Source organism: Myotis daubentonii, chromosome 16, assembly GCF_963259705.1.
Source record: "Myotis daubentonii chromosome 16, mMyoDau2.1, whole genome shotgun sequence".
NCBI classification, from domain to species: Eukaryota; Metazoa; Chordata; class Mammalia; order Chiroptera; family Vespertilionidae; genus Myotis; species Myotis daubentonii.
The window spans coordinates 49,632,952-49,654,475 of NC_081855.1; the positions used below are offsets into that span (position 1 = coordinate 49,632,952).

A 21,524-nucleotide genomic window follows, 5' to 3' on the forward strand; every position below is an offset into this window, starting at 1 on the left:
GATTGATAATGCTAGTAATGGCATCCTTCTTTGTGGGCTCAGCTATTGGCTATAGATTTAGGGACACTGAGGTTTAATTTTAGTTTTCACTGCGTTCTAAGGTGGTGGTATTAAAAATGCCCACATAGGAAATAGCTATAATCTTTATTTTTATGAAGAAAGTGCTGGTAAATAATGAATTAAGCCAGTGATGGCGAACCTTTTGAGCTCGGTGTGTCAGCATTTTGAAAAACCCTAACTTAACTCTGGTGCTGTGTCACATATAGAAATTTTTTGATATTTGCAACCATAGTAAAACAAAGATTTATATTTTTGATATTTATTTTATATATTTAAATGCCATTTAACAAAGAAAAATCAACCAAAAAAATGAGTTCGCGTGTCACCTCTGACACGCGTGTCATAGATTCGCCATCACTGAATTAAGCCTTAGCTGGTTTGGCTCAGTGGATAGAGCATCAGCCTGTGGACTGAAGGGTCCGGGTTTAATTCTGGTCAAGGGGGGGGGTGGCGTTGACCAGAAATATATTAGGGTTCTTCAGGCTCCAAATGACAACTACCTAATCCAATTATTTTAAGGAAAGGGGTTATTTATTGGTTCAGATAGCAGAACTGGTTTGGCTCAGTGGATAGAGCATCAGCCTGAGAACTAAAGGGTCCAGGTTCGATTCTGGTCAAGGGCACATGCCGGGGTTGTGGGCTCGGTCCCCAGTGGGGAGCTTGTAGGAGGCAGCCTATCAATGATTCTCTCTCATTGGTGTTTCTATCTTCATCTCCCTCTCCCTTTCTTTCTGAAATCAATAAATAATATAAAAAATAATAAAATATCAGTAACAAAATACTGCAGCTAGATCATAACTGGCAGCTTCATTTCTAGGTAAAATATTAAATTTTGTAAAAAAAAATTCAGCAATGATTTAATTAACTTGCAAAAGTAAGTTTATTGAAGCACAGAAGCAATTAGAGCAAAGTTGTCATTTCAACTTTTTCAAGAGCATTCTAATTAGAAAAGAAGAGGCTGCAGGAAAATTGGTTAGTCGTCTATTTCTGTATAGAAACTTTTCCCTGAAGTTATCCAGAAAGGTGGGCAGGTTGATGCGATGTCTTCCTGTGTGTCCTTTAGATTTTTTTCTCTGAAAGACACTCTTAAAGATCTGGAAATTTCTCATTTGACTTTCACCTCAGAAATATTGCTGACGTGAGATGAGACGACCTTGCCATCCACCACCTCCTCTATGATGGTCTTAGTCACTCTAGTCTTGCTTGGATCTGAAAATCACAGAATCTCAGTGTCAGTCTGGAAATGATCTGGAGAAATATAAGTGCATTCATAAATGATGTTCTCTCTGGGTAAGGTTATGTAAACAACAGTATATACTTTATCCTTTAAAAAATTTTTTAAAGATATGTTTTTATTGATTTCAGAGAGAGGAAGGGAGAGGGAGAGAGAGATAGAAACATCAATGATGAGAGAGACTCATCGACTGGCTGCCTCCTGCATGCCCCCTACTGGGATCGAGCCTGAAACCCGGGCATGTGTCCCGGCTGGAAAGCCAACTTTGACCTCCTGGTTCATGGGTCAATGCTCAACCACTGAGCCTTACCAGCCAGGCAACAGTATACATACTTTTAATATCACAAGCAAAACATGTCTGCTTTTTAAAATATATATATTTTGTTGATTTTTTACAGAGAGGAAGGGAGAGGGATAGAGAGTCAGAAACATCGATGAGAGAGAAACATCGATCAGCTGCCTCCTACACACTTCCTACTGGGGATGTGCACGCAACCAAGGTACACGCCCTTGACCAGAATCTAACCTGGGACCCTTGAGTCCGCAGTCCAACGCTCTATCCACTGAGCCAAACCAGTTAGGGCTGTCTTTGCTTTTAAATTATAAATTATGAACATTAAAATAAGTACCTACCTCTTCCCTGGTTAGAATGGCTTCCAGACTTTGAGTCACCAGATGTGGAATCCCTGGACCCAATGTTTCTGGATCCTGAGTTTCTAAAGTCAGATCCTCCAAAACTGGAACCACTGGAGAAAAAAAGAATTGTTTTCCTTTGCATGTTGCAAAGGCAGGAAAACTCCATACAGAGGGCTCTCTGTGATGAAGGTAGATGCCATTTGATTGGGCCGTCACTATGACTTCATAAATCAGTGGTTCTCAACCTTCCTAATGCCGCGACCCTTTAATACAGTTCCTCATGTTGTGGTGACCCCCAATTTCATTGTTACAAAGTGAACATAATTAAAGCATAGTGATTAATCACAAAAACAATATGTAATTATATATGTGTTTTCCGATGGTCTTAGGCAACCCCTGTGAAAGGGTCGTTTGACCCCCAAAGGAGTCGCGACCCCCAGGCCCCTTTTTGGTTTCATGGCATAAATGCACTGAGGTGTATGCCTTTTAGCGCGTTCATGACTTTCATTTACCCTCCCTCTCCATCGAGCAGGCGGCGGTAGGTCTCGATCTCCATCTCCAGGCGGGTCTTGATGTCCAGCAGTTGCTCATACTCGGCGTTCTGGCATTCCGTCTCGCCCCGGATCTGACAGATCTGCTCCTCCAGGCTGCTGATCCGCATTTGAATTTCCGACAGCTGAGCCATGTAGTTAGCCTCCGTGTCGGCCAGGGTCCCTTCCAGGGAGTTTTTCTAAGAGAAAAATAAATAAATAAAATAAGAAATTCATGATGAAGAGAAAATCACAAAATTTTATAAGGTACCCGGAGACGTCCACCTTCACCAAATTGCAAGCTATATTTCTTAATTTTTTGTTGGCATTACTTTTTAAAAATGAAATCTTCTATGGAAATAGCATATGTTATCTTTACTGGGAATGTTTTATGCGTTCTATGACCACGACACTGTCCTCCTTAATGCTTCTTTCACTATGTGCCAAGTGGAACATCTTGGCACAGAGGGCAAACCGAATCCCTTGGGTCCCTGTGGGAGAATTTGGAGAGCGCTTTGCACACACCATGGCCAGTTGGGACTGAAGCTCAATTTCCAGGGCCTGCAGGGTCCGTTTCAGCTCTGTGATCTCATTCTTGGCGGAACTGGCTGCCCCGGCATCGGTGGAGATCTGTGCTTGCAGGGACGCACTCTAAATAAAAATGAAATGCAGTCACTGTGGGCTGATGGAATGAGCGGCCATGGCTTCTGTGTGGCCGCAGGCTTAGCCGCTCAGCAGTGATAACCTACCTGCTTGTTGAACTGCTCCTCGGCCTCCCGGCGGTTTTGCTCAGCCAGCTCCTCATACTGCGCCCTCATGTCATTCAGTAACTTGGTCAGGTCGGTGCCTGGGGCAGCATTCATTTCTACCGTCACACCCCCTCCGGAGCTTCCCTGCATATTCTTCATTTCCTAGCATAAAGGGGAAAAAAAAAAAAATGACCGGAGTGATAAAAACAGAGCCGCAATGGACTTCCTAAAATGCATAGTTGCAACTAAGACACTGAAGGGGAAAGCTACCCCCCACCAAATTCAGCTATAATTTGCTCGTTATTCCTTTTTTTCTTGGTCACAGGAGTTGGAAATCCATTCAGCTGATACTATTTTATGTTATAGAATGGCTATGGGGGAAACAGGTAGGCCAGAGTGGTTTAATAGTGTGGACGGTGTTCCTACCTCCTCGTGGTTCTTCTTCAGGTAGGCCAGCTCCTCGGTGAGGCTCTCAATCTGCATCTCCAGGTCGGAGCGAGTCATGGTCAGCTCGTCCAGGACCTTCCGAAGGCCGTTGATGTCGGCCTCCACGGCCTGCCGGAGGTACAGCTCGTTCTCATACCTGGAAGGGGCAGCCGTAAGACAGAGCAGTACACGTCAAGGAGTGCACCCAATCTTACATACTCAACAAGGAGTGTTCTCCTCTGAGCTATTTGACCAACGAAGGCTACTAATGTTAGGGTTTTTTCCCTTGTAAAGAAAAATAAAACCCAATGTTAATTCTATTGCTGGCCAATAGTTTTTATGCCAGAAACGTCAGTCTTCATTTCTCTCTTTTCCTTGTTGGTGGGATGTTGGTTTTTAAAATTTACATTTGGGACGTTTGTGAATGTAGGTCTTGATCCCCTAAAAGGTTTTTTAAAAAATTAGAATGACTTAAGCAAACAGATTGAATTTCACTTTTCCCACAGCACTTGTTTTCAAGTCCTCAGTTTCCTTACTTCAGCCTGAAGTCATCCGCAGCCAGTCTGGCATTGTCAACCTGCAGCACCATCCCGGCGTTTTCAACAGAGGCCGTGATGATCTAGAAAAGGCAAAAACAGGGAATGAATCGTGGATGCTTCTTACCTGCGTCCGCATGCCCGCCTGTGAGGGTAGAAGCCGCTGAGTTAGCTTTGAGAACTTGCTTAGTGATGGCACTTGTACTGATGATCAGGGTGTATTGGGACTACATCTTTTTGCGGAAAGGTAACAGTTTGTAGTTACTGGACTAGGCATAGAGCACAGCCCTCTGCATACTTCCCCTGCTTTGGAAAAACAGTTATTCCATGAGCTCTTCCAGAAAATAGTGTGAAAAATGAGCTCTACTTCTTGGAAAATGTTTTGAAAAATATATATTTCTGTGCAACGGTGGCAAGATACTTTAGAGTCCACCACATCTAGAAAGAAAAATGGTTGTAAAGACCATTTAAATCTAGCAAGATTCTAAAGTATGTCAACCTGTCAGGATCAATCATGAAATAGATTAAGCTAGTTTTGACTCATTGTCATCACTCATACATACATGGTAACCAGCTGCCTGTCATTGTATAAATTTTACTCTTATGTAGAAATACTCACATTTGAGATGCAAACAGAAAATTAATGTGGTTAGATGCAATCTGCAGTACTGTCATAGTTAAAACACACCAACTCCCATTTTAAATATTCAAGAAGCAACTATGTTTTTAAATAGTTCCTTGGCTTAAAATCTTCATTACTGTACATGTTCTAAATAAAAGCAAAAGAGACCAATAGAAGCTCAGTGGTGGATAGGGTCTTACCTGATTCCTGAGATCTTCAATGATTGGGTAGTACTTGCTGTAATCTCTTCCGGATCTACCATCTCCAGACCCGGGCCCATACTTGTCATACCACTCCTTGATTTTGTTCTCCAGATCAGCGTTGGCCTCCTCCAGGGCTCTGACCTTGTCTAGGTAATTGGCCAGGCGGTCATTGAGGTTCTGCATGGTTTGCTTTTCACCTCCAGAGAAAAGCCCGCCATCACCAGTACCACCACCCAAACCACCACCATAGTTGTAGAAGCCTCCACTAGCACCACCACCGAATCCAGACCCCCCGCCGAATCCAGACCCCCCGCCGAATCCAGACCCCCCGCCGAATCCAGAACCTCCACCAAAGCCAAGTCCAGAGCCTGAAGCTCCTCCAAAACCACCCCCGACTGAGCAGCTACCAAAACCCCCTCCAAAGCCACCGCTCAGTCCCCCACTCAGGCCACAGCTGCCGGCTCCTCCTCGGAAGCCCCGGGCAGAGCTGCCCCCCAGACCACATCTGCTGCTGCTGCTGCCACCAGCAGACACCCTGACTGAGCTGCTGCCTCCAGCCCGGGAGGAGGAGATCCGAGATGAGCAAGACATGATGCTCCTGCAAAGGTTGAGCGTGTCCAGGCGAATCGGAGAGGTGAAGAGCGCATTTGCAGGCTGCCTCCTTGGCCCTTATATGCACCCTTTTAGGGTGTTCCTTTTCTGTGTCACTTCTTAATCCTGATGACAGTTTTGCTAATCCGCAATTGGATAATGTCTTTTTCCTGGACCCACTCTGCTGGCTGTTTTTCTGAAGCTGGGTCAGAGCCTGGGGCATTTACTATAATAAGGAAATACCAACAAGGTGGAGCAAAGGAAAAAAAAAATAAGTTATTCCCAGAATGACAGCTTGACTCTTTCAGAGGTTTTGACTGATAATTCTTTTCTGAAGGAGCAATTCTATTAAATTTGCTTCATGATATCCCAATTGCAGGGCACAGATTCACAAAAGTCATTAAAATACATAATATGGTGAGGGAAATTTCCCATCAGACTTGTCACTTTTTGTTTGTATTGTTCTCTTAAAGTTGAAATTAGCTGCAGCACCAGCATTGGTTTAGATTGACTCGCCTTTCTCTATGATTATTTCAGTAAACGTCTTTCTGAGGTCGTTGAAGTTTGTGATTTTCAGGCTATTTTCTTCTTTTTATTTTGAGATCAAATGAGATACTCTTACTGTCAGTAAGAAAAATGTAAATAATAACAGTCTGCCATGTGTTTTGATTAAATTATTAAATTATTATTATATCTCAGCAACACGTTTACTCAATCCGAGGATGTCTAAAAGCGTGTAGACAGATTGTTTTAGCATCAGATCAAAGAGCATGACTTTCTGATTGACTTTCAGTCTGATAGAGTGATACCAGCTTCCCTCTTTAGAATCAAATCCTGTGAAACTAGAAGATGATACTGATTTTATCTTTATTTTAAAGCTATCTGGAGAAGGGGATCCGAATCCACTTCTAACCAATGTTATCGAGTCATTTGCAGATACTGAAGTCTGGAGTTTCCCTAGTCTACCTCTGCTCATGGTTTTTTCTTTTCTTTTCTGCTTTGTTTAAAGACATTTAGAAGATAACCTGCACCCACTTCTGATAACTAGTGTTATGACTGGGTCATTATATAGACACTGAATCTAGAATCCTCCCCTGTAATAATTTGCTTCCTGTTTTTCTGTCCCTTTGTACTTTAGATTTTTCCATTCGCCTCTGCTAGTCAATAAAGGTGGTGTGTGTGTGTGTGTGTGTGTGTGTTTAAGGCAAATACTCTATGATTCTATTTATATGACGTAGCTGGTGTAGTCAAATTCAGAGACAGAACAGAATGGTGGTGCCAGGGGCTGGGGGAGAGGCAGTGGGGAGTTGTTTAATGGATACAGAGTTTTAGTTTTGCAAGAGGAAAAGAATTTTGGAGATTGGTTCCACGGCAACATGAATATATTTAACACCACTGCACTGTGCCCTTAAAAATGGTTACGTTGGTCAATTTTACGTTATATGTATTTTACCACAAATTTAAAAAGCATCTTTTAATAGAAGTATAGATGCTTTCAAATATAGTACTTGACCTTCTTAGCTTCATGCTCATGTAGCTCGCTGACGTTCGCTTATTTAGAACTTTCTCCTTTATCTTGGCAGTGTCTGTTAAACCACGTGCATGCTTTAATCCTTACATTTGATCATTTTTTAAACAATGTTCTGCCTTCTTTTAATTTTTCCTTAGACTGCCTTTGATTGGGACAGACTATTAAGTCAGTGGTAATTTCCTTGCTGTGGGGCTCTTTAGGGCAGTAGCTTTTATGTTCTACCTGTATTGTTTTCGCAGGAGTGGTGTGTTTTCAGTCTTATACTCAGGGTGCTGCCTCTCCAAGGAGAACAAGGTGTTTTATAAACTTTAAATCGTTAAGCTGGGCGTAATTCGCATTACACCCTTCTCAGGTAGGCAAAAAAATGCACCAACTAGCACCATCTGTTGGTCATCTTGCCTCACCCCTCCCCAAAGCCATGAAACCAAAGAAGTCTAAACGCTAACGATTTAATGGAATGTGAATGCTGGAGACGGGAGGGACCATGATTGGGTTATAACTTCCTCTAAAATTATGAATGGAACCTTTCTACCTGCACAAGGCTGGCATTTGGTTAAAAGAAGGTTTAAAGAAAGGAACAGCAGCTAAGTGAAAGAATTCGGATAAAACAAATTTCTGAGCACAGGGAGAAAGGGTTTCATGTGGAAAGACTGAGGAAATACATTTAGCAGGGGTTTGTGGAGTTTTTAGTCAGTGATCATCTAAGGTGCAGCTTTCTCATTTCGGCAGCTTTATTTACCTTCTGATTTGGGATATCTGGACATCTGGGTCTCCATTGAGGAAGCTTGTGATGACAGGTGTTCTATCTTGTGTCTCATTTTTTAGCTTTCTTGTTGATATAATTTTATTATGTACATAATAAAAACTTATATACTTTTTTATCCTCACTCGAGGATATGTTTATTGATTTTAGAGAGAGAGGAAGGTGGAGGGGAGAGAGAGACATAACTTTTTTTGAGAGAGAGAGAGAGAGAGAGAGAGAGAGAGAGAGAGAGAGAGAGAGAGAGAGAGAAACAACAATGTGAGAAAGAAACATCAATCGGCTGCCTCCCATACACATCCTGACCTGAGATTGAACCTGAAACCTGGGTATGTACCCTGACTGGGAATTGAACCTGCACCTTTCTGGTGTATGGGACAATGCTCCAACCAACTGAGCTACCCAGCCAGGGCAAAATTGATGTAATTTTAATGCTGACATATGTCTGTTCTTTGTTTTTTAAAATTCAGCTTCAAAATCAAGTTCATTTGAGGTGCTTCTCTGATTCTCTATACTTCAGAGATGACTTCTGGGAAGGGCATTATGTAATAAATAAAACAGCCATTATCACCTCAAATTGTTTGTCTAGTGAGGCAGTGTGTAAACACATGTAGAGGTAAACGCACAGGATTTTCTTGTTTGTCACTATTTCCTTAAGTGCAGTTTCTTTCTGTGTATCTGTGTACCTTCTCTTTTCAGGGGTGAATCTATCAGACTAATCTTGATTCTGTGACTTGAAAACTATCTACAACTTTGATGTCTAGTGGATTAAAGGATTTTAATCACATATATAAATACAATTCTGTTCTTGCCTGAAGTGTTGGAATTCTTTAATACGCTTTGGTCTCCATTGTTTTGAGACATCCCCAAATTTAATATTCACTCTCTTTTATTTGAAATAATGAGTTGCCCAAGTTCACAGGTTAGTTATTAGGATTTTTTTCATCTGTAAAATGAAAACTTCAAGAATCTGATTAGGTTCCAGTGGGCGTAAATGTTAAGAAATGCCAAGCATTTGGTGCCTGGCATCCATTAGTTATATGACAGTTTAAAAGAAATGGACTGAACCTCATGTATCTGGGCTCCCAGTTCAGTGCTGCCATCAGTCATACATTGTTTGGAAAAGTTTGTTATTAGCAGTTTGTTTTTACCTGAAAAGAATCGAATATGACCTCTGTAGAATATGACCTCTGTAATAATTGCAGAATTATTTTCAAATAGTAACCATTACCATTTTTGTGAGATAGATTACCAGTATTTTTAAAATTTCAGATTAATATATTGCATGCTTTTAGGTTAGCAGGAAAGTTAGTACTGAAAAGCATGGCATTTTGTCCCTGATGAATCTTTAGCATTGAAAATAGAATGAACTTGGGGAAATTCTATCTTCTATTCACTCCAGAGAATATTCTGTTATGTTTTTCAAATAAAAGCATAAGACTAGAATAGTTAAGGGAAGTAACTGGGCATAGAGTATTTGTTGAGTGTTGGCAGATGGTATGGCAAAAGGAAAAGCTCCAATTTGATGCGTGCACAGCCTCTTTTAATGCCTAACATGTTTTAGAGAAATAATAAAGAGCCCTTGAATTAACAAAAAACAACACTGCTTGAGTTGCTTCATGAACAGCGTGGGTCATTGATTGCATCTGTCCTTTATTATGTGTTCTGTCTTTTAAATCTGTATTCTCCACCTCTGGGTGTGTGTGTGTGTGCGTGTGTGTGTGTGTATGTGTGTCTGTGTTGGAGGGGTTGTTAGTAAAAGGAGGTGTTGTTTGCAGAGGGGACAGAGAAGCTCATACCAGAATCATGTGGGGACTTGCCTGCAGAGAATTATTATTTAGGTCAGTGTCATGATGGTGGCCACTGTGAGCCTCACCAGGCTCAACTACCTGGAAGGGAAAAAAGATTTTGCAGTAATGTGTGTCCTGAGAAGCCACTCCCAGGGGATCTGGCACCATCCATAAATCGGTGTCAGTCCTGTGCTATGGCCAGACACCAAAGGAGTTACAAAGTACCTACAAAAATAGAGCTGAGATGCACCAAATTCTGCGACTGCTTCTCTTCCTCCATCTTTCCCATCTTCTCTCCCCACCATTCTTTCCCGGTCTTTCTCTTTTTAGTTTCAGTTAAGCATATCTGTTTGAAAGCTTCCTTTTCTCCACCAGCATCTGCTCGATCACGCCATTTTGCCAAATTTTGTTCTGGGAGGAAATGACTTAGCTTTGTACTTGTCGAGTTTGAATGCTCTAGAATCTCTTTAAACAGCTCTTTTTAATTTTTATTTTATTTTTTTACTTTTCCTGAAGATTGTTTAGTCGGTTTATGGAGAGTTAAGAGAATGGGCGTGTGACTTTGTAGGGTAGAGGTACTTCTGTTCTTCAGAGTCCAGTGTCAATGTAGATCGAAGTAAGCACAGAGTTTATTGATTATGTTTACTTGACAGGTCCTTGGGACCTTGCCTCATACCAAATAGACAATATTCTATTCACAGAACCCACAGACATATAAAACCCAGACATGTAAATGTGAGCTGTTAGCTCACAGTCTGTGTCCAGCCCCAGAGAAGGTGGGCTAAAGTGCATATCTTCCGGGGTGTCTAGGGGAGATATGGCAGGTGGACAGGCAGGGTTGGGAGGGGTGGTCTGGGAAGGGAAGTTTGGGAAATCGGAGGCTGAAGATGTGTCAGGCCAACTAAGCAGGCTGCAGATTCCTGCAACTGCGGCTTTCTTGGAAGTTGGCTCTTCCCAGAATCCTTTCTTGATTTTACAAAGTGAAGACAGTGGCCAGCAGGTGGCGCCAAACTGCAGCTAGGACAGGTTGAAATTGTGCATCAGAAAACTGGAGTGGCTTGGCTGGCTAGCTGCACAGATTTCCCCTCGGTGTTGGAATAGATTTTTAGCATATTTTATTAAGGCTTAAAAGGGTTTCTTTTAATTTTGTTTTGCTTTTTACTGTGTATTATTTTCTTCCTAGAGATACAGCTTTACCTTCATGCCCTCAGCTTTTGTTTGATTTTTAAAAGGCTTCATCATTCCCTAAGTATATAAATATTTTCTTCTTCTTTTTAAAAAAGTCTACAAAGGTTTGCTTTCTTATATTTCTGCAATCTCTGTGGAATATAAGAAACAATTATAGCAATAGTTGAAGCTCCGGATCCTCAGGCTTGTTAGATTGTTACACTTATTCAGACTCACCATTTCCTTCTTGGGGCTAGAGCACAGGTGCCTACATCTTGCTTTTATTTGAATTTTATGTCAGAAACATTGTTGACTTGAGATGAAATCACTTGACCATTATCTGTCACTGTCCTTGTACCTCTGCCTTTATTTCAAGGGAAAATTTTAGAGCCATAGTTTTCTAACCTGTAAAATTAAGGATAATAATTCCTACCTAGTGCACAGGATTATAAGTGCTTTGTAAATTGTGATTCTATATTCAAACACATGGCTTGATCATTTTTTTTGCATTTGTACAGTGTTGTTTATTCCATAAGACCACCTGGTGCTGAATTGGAAGATCAGCCTAATTTCATCTGACTCAAGTGCTGTATAGTCTTCACCATTTAAAAAAAATGTATATCTGATGTCCTTGGTATCTTTACTAAGGGATTTTATTTTTGAAAAATTTATATATAATTATTTATAAAAATATGTAGACCCTATCTATATCTATTTTTTAAATCCTCATCTGGGGATATGTTTTTCATTGATGAGAAAAAGAGAGAGAAGAAAAGAGAGAGAGAGTAAGAAAGAGAGAGAGAGAGAGAGAGAGAGAGAGAGAGAGAGAGAGAGAGACCTGTTGCCTTCGGTACTTGCCCCGCTAGGGGTCGAACCTGCAACCTAGGTATGTGCCCTGAACCCCCAACCTTTTTGGTGTATGGGACGAGGCTCCAACAAACTGAGCCACCTGGCAGGGCACTATTTATATCTTTTGGATTTAAGTTTAAGACTATAATTAGCTGCTCTCACAAACCTTAGCAATTAAGGATTGTAGTTCAATGTCATGGTTGTGAAGACTGCATTTCAGTTTTGTGATCTCATCTCTGGCTTGGTCAGCTGCTTCCATTGGAGAACTGAGCTGGCCATGACTCACTCTGGCCTGTAGCATCATGGTGGGACAGAGCTCTGAAACATGCTCCCATTTTATTCCTAATGTATATTTCACTAGCCATGTTAATAATTGAACTGTTCCTTTGCGTCCTTATAGACTTACTTGACAATAATTTCATGTTATATTTATCAGCATTCAAATGCTGAGACTGGTCAGTAGGTGGGGAAGCATTCCTTCCAGTAATTATGCTAATACTAGAATCTTGTTCCACTCCTTTGCCTAATTTATAGGAACAGATAAAAATTAAACTAACTCTCACACATCAAGCCAATACTTCCCCTGCCTTAAATCATCCCAGGGCCAGGTACCAGACAACTAGAGACTGTCCTTCCAGTCCAAAACCCAAGGAAATTATTCAAATTAGGTGAAGACTATTACACATCAGTTTCAACACTGTTTCCCTCCTTCCTCTTGGATTATTCCTATAACTGAATATGGACCCACCATTTGGGCAATCGTATTGCCTCTGCAGGTCTGTGTGACTATAACTTTAAGCCTAAGGAAGGACAGCTACATTCGATAAAATTTGGTTTCCTCATAGAGTAAGACTGTATCCGGTAAGACAGCCACGTAAATACCTGGAAATTCTTAGTTGCTGTGAGTAAACTCTCCAGTGAACCCAGAATGAGCACTGATGGCAGCAGCAGTGGCAGAAGGAAGATGGCATTTCACTAGGGAGCAGTGTTGACACACTGGTTACCGTGTATGAACTGAGGCTCTGAAAATGTCCCTCCAGAGCTGTCTTCTTCTGTAACACAATTATCATTACAGTTCAAAAATGCTTTCAAAATTAAGTAGTAAATAAAAGTAAGTAAATAGAGTCTTATTACTAGAAAATTATTTTTTTAAAAAAATCTATCTTTATTGATTTCAGAGAGGAAGGGAGAGGGAAAGAGAGAGAGAAAAATCAATGACGAGAGAGACTCATTGATTGGCTGCCTCCTGCACACCCCGCACTGGGGATTGAGCTCACAACCCGGGCACATGCCTTGACCTGGAATCTAACTCTGATCTCCTGGTTCATAGGTTGATGCTCAACCACTGAGCCACACCGGTTGGGCCTGAGAAAATTCTTGATTGTTATTAAATGAATGAGAACAGTGGCACAGAGCCCGAATGGCATGAAAGAAAACAGTATTTTCTCTTTGTGAAGGAATGTCTGTTATGCTCACATTTATTGAGAAAGCTGCATTTCTGAGAACTCATGAATTTTCTCTAAGATTGTAATGTTTTTGTTTCACATAATCTGATGGGGCCATATTAGATATTTTGACTCTAGTGGCCTCTGGCTAAGATTGCATTAGAAATAGACAATAAAAGTAATTCAAGAATAATTAGTGCCCTTAAAAAACTCCAGTTGTCTTTTTTGCTTAATATTTTCAGATGGAGCCTGAAATCAAATTTTCATGGTTGGATTATAATATGGATAATCCATCCATAGAGGATTGAGAGGGCAACTAAGTCTCTAGCGGTAATATTTGATTTGAGGAAATTATGTGACTCCATTAATAGAGCTTGAATTAATTGCTGGGAAAGCCTCATGAAAATCTGTTAATTTTTAAAAAGTTTTTATATAAATGAAAAGCTGTTAAGTGTTCATATATCTAGGCCACAGACACGGACATTTTAAATATAAGACAATACCATCAGTGATAACTTGCTGAAGGAAGGTTTATTGAACACAAAGAATTGGCAACGTTTTCTACAAGGTATTCAAATGAGTCATCACATTTGTATGTGACGTTCTTGCAGATGAATGGGAGATACCACTATTGATGGCTAGAGGTTATATTTCAGTAACAGAAAGACAAAGGGACAGACTTCTTTTAGACTTGCTCATTTTTCTTGGCAGATACATATAATGCCTCTTCTTCTCGGAAAGCATTTGGCGTATGCTAGCTCTTGTGTCTCAAATTAATTGCTTTGAGATTTCTCTTCCAGGGAGTGGAGCCTGGTGCTCAGTATTTTGCTGCGTTGGTCTACTTCCTCCAGAACTTTCTTAACCACTATGGCTTTGGCTGGATCTAGAAATTAAAATTTCAAAGGAGATTTTAGAGAGTGAGAAAAGATGAATAAGATCACAATAGCTAAAATGTGGAAGCAACCCAAGAATTCATCAATGGGTGAATGGATAAAAAAAATGGTAAAAATGTACAAGGGAATATGACTCAGCACTAAAAAGGAAGGAAATTCGCCTGGCCAGCGTGGCACAGTGGTTGAGTATAGACCTATGAACCAGGAGGTCATGGTTCGATTCCCCAGTCAGGGCACATGCCTGGGTTGCAGGCTCAATCCCCAATTGGGGGGTGTGCAGGAGACAGCCAATCAATGATTCTCTCTCATCATTGTAGTTTCTATCTCTACCTATCTCTTCCTCTCTGAAATCAAGAAAAAATAAAAAATAGAAAAAATAAAAATAAAAAGGAAGGAAATTCTGACATGCTACAACATGGACAAATCCTGAGGATATTATGCTAAGTGAAATAACTCCGTCACAAAAAGGCAAGTGCTATATGATTTTGCTTATATGAGGTACCTAGAGTAGTGAAATTCATACAGAAAGTAGAATGGTGGTTGCCAGTGGCTGGGGAGGGGGAATGGAGAGTTATTGTTTAATGGGTATAGAGTTTCAGTTTTAGAAGATGAAGAGTTCTAGAGATAGATGGTGGTGATGGTTGCACAAGAATATGAATGTACATAATGCCACTGAACTGTACACACAAAAATGGTAAAGATACTAAATTTTACGTTTAGTATATTTTAATTCAATAAACTTAAAAAATGAGTAAGAAAGTATATCAATTAAGGAATAATAGGATTTTTATATAGGTGAACTATGCAATAAGCACAAATACTTGGACTCCTTTTTTGGTGAAATTTGATTAGCTAAAAATATGGTGACATATTTGTTTAAAATTAATATAAAAAAAATTTAAAATATTTAAAAAATAAAATAAATAAAATTAGCATACATCTCTAAAGACAGACACCTAGCACTCACTGATGTCTACGACAAATCTTTATCTACTCTTACATATAACATATAATATATATTCTGGGAATATAAAAGCAATCAAGCTGTGCACTGAAAATGAAGTAGTATAGCATAAAAATAGAATTTACTCAGTTACCTTTGACTTGACTTCCCATGTTTCCAGACCCATAATCTTTAGACTTGTAACCTCCAGATTTGCAAGCCCTGTAAACACATAGTATTGAAAACATTACAAAAACATGATTTGGAGAGAGCCCCTTCAGTTCTAAATTCACTATTATGTTTTATTTAGCTGTCTGGTGAGCACATTTCAGTGGGTTACATCTGCTTTAGCATCAAGAGATGAGTCTTACATTTTCATACCGTAAGTACAGGGCTTATTGCATTTTGGTCTTGTAAGATGTGGCTAATTTGTACCTTGGCAGTAGAGTATCATGTTTAATATTTAGCGATGTGATAATACATGTGGTCATATCAGTTCCCAGAGATCTAAGTTTCATGCAGATTTCAGTATATTACTTCTCTGTAAATTATTTTACCTACCCGTCATCTCCGCCTATGAGGAGGCAGTAGGTCTCAATCTCTTTTTCCAGGAGGACCTTGATGTCCAGCAGCTGCTCGTACTCGAGCTTCTGGCCCTCGGTCTCGGTTCTGACTTGGTGCAGCTGCTCCTCCAGGGCCCCGATCTGAGCCTGGATTTGGGCCAGCTGCACACAGTAGTTGCTTTCTGTCTCCGTCAAAGAGCACTCCAGGGACTGTTTCTGTAAGGAAACAATGAAGAAACTGAGACTGATACACACATATACACACTTGCTTTGACATATGACTTTCTCCTCTTGTTACCTCTGCTCTTGTAGATTTCCTGTGGACACATGGTTAAGAAGACTCTGTGACACTCTTAAAATGAGCAAGTCTTTCTTTTTGGTAGAACAAGTCTAAAGTCATTGATGTTGCTGTTTTAGCTGTTCTAGATACAATCCTATTGTCTCCTATTCTCTCTTAATGTTTTGAGTTAATTATATAAAATAATATATGCATATAGAGGCCCAGTGCATGAAATTTGTGCACGGGTAGGGTCCCTAGGGCTGGGTGGCAATCAGAACTGATCGGGGCCTTCCGGCTGCCAGCCGGGGCCTCCCTTCTTTCTGTGCCAACCCCTGGTGGTCAGCACATGTCATAGGGAGCGATCAGTCTCCTGGTCAAACTCCCAAGGGGGCAATTTGCATATTAGGCTTTTATATATATAGATATTCTCAACATGGTTAAGAGATTTAAAAAAATCTTATTTATTGATCTCAGAGAGAGAAATATCAATGATGAGAGAAAATCATTGATCGGTTGCCTCCTGCATGCCCCACACTGGGTGTGGAGTGTGCAACCCAGGCATATGCCCTGACTGGGAATTGAACTGTGACCTCCTGGTTCATAGATCAATGCTCAACCACTGATCCACAGTGGTCAGGCAATATGGTTAAGAGCTTTAAAACCAACCGGCACATATTTCAAATGATAACCTAGGAGATGGTAAGACATTGTCCTTTCCTACCGTGGCTAAGAGAGACTGAAGTTCAATTTCCAGTGTTTGCAGATTGCGCTTCATCTCAGTCAGCTCATTCCGGGCAGAGGTTGTGGCTCCCACATCCTCAGAGATCTGCTGTTGCAGGGAAGCGCTCTGGAAGGTATAAGTTGAGGGAGCAAATCTTAGGTGTGAGCATCACCAAAATGCAGCAGGCTTGTTTTCTCACAAAGACTCACCTTCTCGTTGAACCAGGCCTCCGCGTCCCGGCGGTTCTGCTCCGCGAGTGCTTCGTACTCGGACCGCATGTTGTTCAGCAGAACCGTGAGGTCCACCCCGGGCGCCGCGTTCATCTCCACGTTCACGTTGCCCCCAGCGACGCACTGCAGAACTTGCATTTCCTAGAGGCAGAAAAGTGTGCAGCTCAGCTAAGCAGGGATCTCATAGAAAGTCTAGAAGCTCTAGAATCTTAGCTTTGGAAGGGTTCTTAGCATTCACCTGATTCCATCTCCCAGGCTGTGCAATGAGTCCCCTCTGCATTTTATATATCCTGTCCAGCGGACATAACTTTCAACGAGTGAACTCACTGCCTCATGAAATAGCCTGTTTCATTCTTGGAGTTTTTGTTGCTCCAGAGGTCTTTTCTATGATGATCCCAATTCCATCTCATAAACTCCAATTCATCAATCAGTTATAGTTCTGCTGAACAGAAAAAGTCTTAATTCCTTTTCCAAATGAAAGTCCTTAAAATGTCCGGAATGAACCCAGCTGGTATGGCTCAGTGGTTGAGTGTGGACCTATGAACCAGGAGGTCACTGCTGGATTCCTGGTCAGGGCACATGGCTGGGTTTACAGCTTGATCCCCGGTAGGGGACATGCAAGAGGCAGCCAATCAGTGATGCTCTCTCAGCATTGATGATTCCATCTCTCTCTCCCTCTCTGAAATCAATAAAAAAATGTTTTTTTTAAAAAAATTAGCCAAAACCGGTTTGGCTCAGTGGATAGAGCGTCGGCCTGCAGACTGAAGGGTTCTGGGTTCGATTCCGGTCAAGGGCATGTACCTGGGTTGCGGGCATATCCCCAGTAGGAGATGTGCAGGAGGCAGCTGATCTATGTTTCTCTCTCATCGATGTTTCTAACTCTCTATCTCTCTCCCTTCATCTCTGTGAAAAATCAATAAAATATATTTTTTAAAAAATTAAACAAATATATAGAATGAGTGATCCATCATCTCTTTTTCTATTCATTTATAGCTTAAATGTCTCCACCTCCTGGGCTTGGTCATTACTCTACTTTGAGACCAGCTTTGATGTGCTCTCCAGTCAGCAATATCCTGAACTCAGCATCAACATGGTGGAGGGGCTGAGTCTGGATAATTTTGAACAATTGAAATAACTATGAATAAATACATATTTATGTTTATATATTTATACTTGCTTATAATTATAAACTTATTTATTATTAGTAAAGGAAGAACATCATCTTCTAAAGAATCCTAGTTGTCTATTAAGCTATTAAGCTTACACAGGCCATTATAGTGTCTTGATGGACTTTGGTGTCAAACCGATCTCCATGTGAATTTTGGTTCTGCCCTCTAGTAGCTACCTGGGAACGTTGCTTCACTTCAAATCCCAATTTTCTTATCTGAAAATTGAGGCAACAAATAATATCCTTCTCTGTGTTATTGAAAGATGTGAAATAGTAATAAGACCAACAGTACTACCTGGCGCGTAAATACTAAATAAATGCTAGTCATTATGATCATTATCATCATCAGAGAGGTTGGAATCAGCTTTGCATATTATTTCGTCCGAGGTGTGTGCTGTTGGGGTGCAGTGAGTCATTCTAAGATTGTGGATGGCAGACACCACTAAGACTGTACCACTGAAACAACACGGAGCGGCTTCCGCCTCTGCTGCAGGAACCCTCCTCCCCACCCCTGTCCCAGGCCCTGGATCGATCCTCATGACACTAATGAGGCTTTCTTTCCTCCCTGTACCAAGTCCCTCAGGTGAGTCTAGCATTCGTTCCTCCCTGGTGGTCCCATGCCTTGTCTGTTTCCAGGTGGGGTTTTTACTTCTGAGGATTTAGGGAAATCTTCCCCAGTTCAAACAGAAAAAGATTAAAAGATGCATGGGGGGTTGTCTGTGAGTCATTAAAAAAAATGAAATCAATTGCATTCAATTCATCAAAAATTTGTTGAGTAACTACCAGGGGGCTATAGCCATAACTTGAACCCATATATTTATACAAATGTTATTTTTCAAATACTTAAATTTACAAGGCAGCCTCATGACTAAGCAAGCAGAATTTTTAGCTTTTCTCCTTTAAGCCCTTGGCTTGACTTTGAGAAGTTTTTTGGCTGTTTAAAAATATCAAATTCCTTTTCAAAGAATAAAGATATGATCAGGAAACAGTGGTTCTGAAAGCAACCCCAGAGGTGTGTCTGGAGCAGTGGCTGTATGGTCTAATTTAGACTCTAGCTTCCCACGATGACCACTTTGGACATATACTGTTTATTTGGAAGTGTAAATTTTAATGTAACAGTTTAATTCCAGTATCATTATTTCTATAGCCATACTTATTAAGGATATGTATTAATATTAAGTATATATACCTAATGTGTGCATGGAGTAAATGTTTAAGTGTTTTAAATCTGCCACTGTTATATAGAAATTTAGATCTAGTTTCCTTAGGCAGTCCTTACAGTATACATCTTTTATCTCATTAGATGTAATCTTTTAAGTGCACCATTTTAATTATCTATAGCTATAATTATCTAGCCAACTACTGCTCTTTAACCCTGATTGGTCTGGAAAACATGATTCTTTTTCCCCCCATGGGAAACAATGAGAGAGCAAGGGTGAATCTGCATAAAGACTTGGCCACTTCTAAAGACAACTCAGGCCCCATGTCTGTCTGATAATGGTTTGTTAGGACCAATGTCTTGTTTAAGAAGCCAAGTACGAGATCTCCTATCGGGTAGGGAGTGTCTGCAGAGGGGTGGCAAAGCACAGACAATCAGCTCTCACCTCTTTATGGTTCTTTTTGAGGTACGTCATCTCCTCACTCAGGGTTTCATACTGAATCTCCAGGTCTGTCCGGCACAGGGTTATTTCATCCAGGACTCTGCGCAGCCCATTGACATCACTCTCCACGCTCTGGTGAAGAGCCAGCTCATTTTCATACCTTAAAGGGTGTTAATGATTTTCCAATTTGTCACATGGTTGGGGAAATAGCCAACAATCAACGAGCAAATAGAATTTGGAGGTGCCAGATTTGGCCACAAGAGACATTTTCAAAGTCTACTGTATGGTAATTATTCTTTTCTTTATTTTGATGCATTTCTTTGACAGAAAAAGAACTAGGGCATTGGACACTTCTTTTATGGCAGTTCATACTTTAGATCTTGTGGCAAAAGTATAAAAAAGTAATAGCATTCTGTTTGCTTTAAATCCCAGTATTTTAATATTAAAATAAATTCAGTTTAATGCTTCGCATTAACCTCCATGGATTCTTTCGCTCTGGGAGCCTACTTACTTGAGTCTGAAGTCATCCGCTGTCAGCCTGGCATTATCGATCTGTAGAACAGCATTCGAATTGCTGGTGGTGGAAGCGATGATCTAGAAATGGGGAGTTTGATTTTTTTAAAGGCAATTTATTCCAATCAATAAAAAAGTGGTTATGTTTTAAGATTAGAAAATGGAAATAATCAAAATTAATATAGTGACCAGATAGTGACATTTTAAAGCATGAGGTTAACCAAAGGAATCTACTTCGTGCTTATTTCCAATGCTAAATTGAAATTCCTTTTAGGAAATGACAAGTAGGGATGATAAATGCGTTTAGAATTCAGTGAGGAAAGGAAAAGAGCCTTTAGAAATGAAAGCTCATCAAAATGATTGAGGAGTGTAGTTTCTTACCTGGCTTTTGAGATCATCAATTATAGGGAAGTATCTACTGTAGTCGTGATCCAGACCGCGGCAAGACCCAGGCCCAAATTTCTCATACCAGCCCTTGATCTTCTGCTCCAGGTCGGCGTTGGCCTCCTCCAGGGCGCGCACGTTGTCCAGGTAGGAGGCCAGGCGGTCGTTGAGGTTCTGCATGGTCACCTTCTCATTCCCAGAGAGGAGGCCCCCCTCATTCACAGTAAAGCCAGCACAGGAATTGCTCCCGCCTGCATTTCCTCCCAGTGCGCTGCCCCCGAAGGCACAGGCGAAGCCACTTCCAATTCCAGGCAGGCTGCAAGCATTTCCAGCCCCAAAGCTGGCTCCCCCACCCGAGAGCCTGAGCGACCCCGTGGCGGGACGGGCACAGGCCCTCCTGGAGCCACTGGGAAGTCGAAGAGACATGGTGTCCGGTCAAGCGTGTTGCAGAGCTGTTCTCGTGAGTCCCAGAAAGGAGTGCCTTCTCCTCTCCACTGTTTTGTGTGCCTTTTTATAGACAATTCTCAAGTGTGTTCTGGACGATATTCTGCCTACACAGAGCAAAAGGGAGCTTGCCAGCCTCAGCAAGCTAGCGTAATTGGATGATTTTTCCTAATTAGTGACTGACTTCGCTGGGCTCATTTCTGTAGGAGGGCAGCTGCCCTCAGGTTGGTGGTTATCTGAGAAATGGGTCTGGGTGGAGCAATTTCAGGTTCCTTATTACATTTTCAAATTGTGAGTGAGTCATTCTTCACTTCCCTCCTTAGAAGATAAAACTCATCTGTCCACCACACCATAGCAATCTGGCGTCATGGTTTTGGGCTGTTGATGCCCAGGCAGATTTTGATGTCTTTGAGACTTTATAAAAAATGTTATTGTTACAATTCTTTCCACTTAAGTAGGGAACAGAACTGGGATCATGATTTACCCAGCCTGGTCCTTTAAATACCAATCCCGCCCCCATACCCTCTCGCCACTGTTTCCGATGGGAAGTAACTTCCATTTTGGCTGACATGCATCCTGTTTTGTTGAAACTTACTTATCGTCAGGTATAGCTGCCTTCTCTTAGCCATTTTGGCAATTAGGAACACACCCCTAA

The 21,524-nt window shown here is 41.1% G+C and overlaps 2 protein-coding genes and 1 long non-coding RNA gene across 3 annotated transcripts in view; 1 reads left to right on the forward strand and 2 right to left on the reverse strand.

Annotated features, from left to right (window-relative positions):
• Nucleotides 1-17,894, forward strand: part of LOC132219010 (uncharacterized) — a 32,179-nt gene extending 14,285 nt beyond the window's left edge. The window contains exon 4 of the long non-coding RNA XR_009449341.1: nucleotides 17,753-17,894. This is a non-coding gene — a long non-coding RNA (uncharacterized LOC132219010). The remainder of the gene's footprint in view (nucleotides 1-17,752) is intronic.
• On the reverse strand, nucleotides 1,026-5,679 carry KRT24 (keratin 24). The gene is made up of 8 exons (XM_059670989.1): nucleotides 4,994-5,679; nucleotides 4,172-4,254; nucleotides 3,636-3,792; nucleotides 3,210-3,371; nucleotides 2,986-3,111; nucleotides 2,443-2,660; nucleotides 1,928-2,040; nucleotides 1,026-1,269 (listed from the first exon to the last, which is right to left on the reverse strand). Exons 1-8 carry the CDS (start codon nucleotides 5,585-5,587, stop codon nucleotides 1,166-1,168), a joined length of 1,557 nt encoding a protein of 518 aa, XP_059526972.1. The 5' UTR covers nucleotides 5,588-5,679; the 3' UTR covers nucleotides 1,026-1,165.
• KRT25 (keratin 25) lies at nucleotides 13,642-20,969 on the reverse strand. The gene is made up of 8 exons (XM_059670998.1): nucleotides 20,423-20,969; nucleotides 20,040-20,122; nucleotides 19,532-19,688; nucleotides 16,739-16,900; nucleotides 16,530-16,655; nucleotides 15,527-15,744; nucleotides 15,120-15,187; nucleotides 13,642-14,012 (listed from the first exon to the last, which is right to left on the reverse strand). Exons 1-8 carry the CDS (start codon nucleotides 20,849-20,851, stop codon nucleotides 13,903-13,905), a joined length of 1,353 nt encoding a protein of 450 aa, XP_059526981.1. The 5' UTR covers nucleotides 20,852-20,969; the 3' UTR covers nucleotides 13,642-13,902.
• Nucleotides 20,970-21,524: the final 555 nt, after the last annotated feature.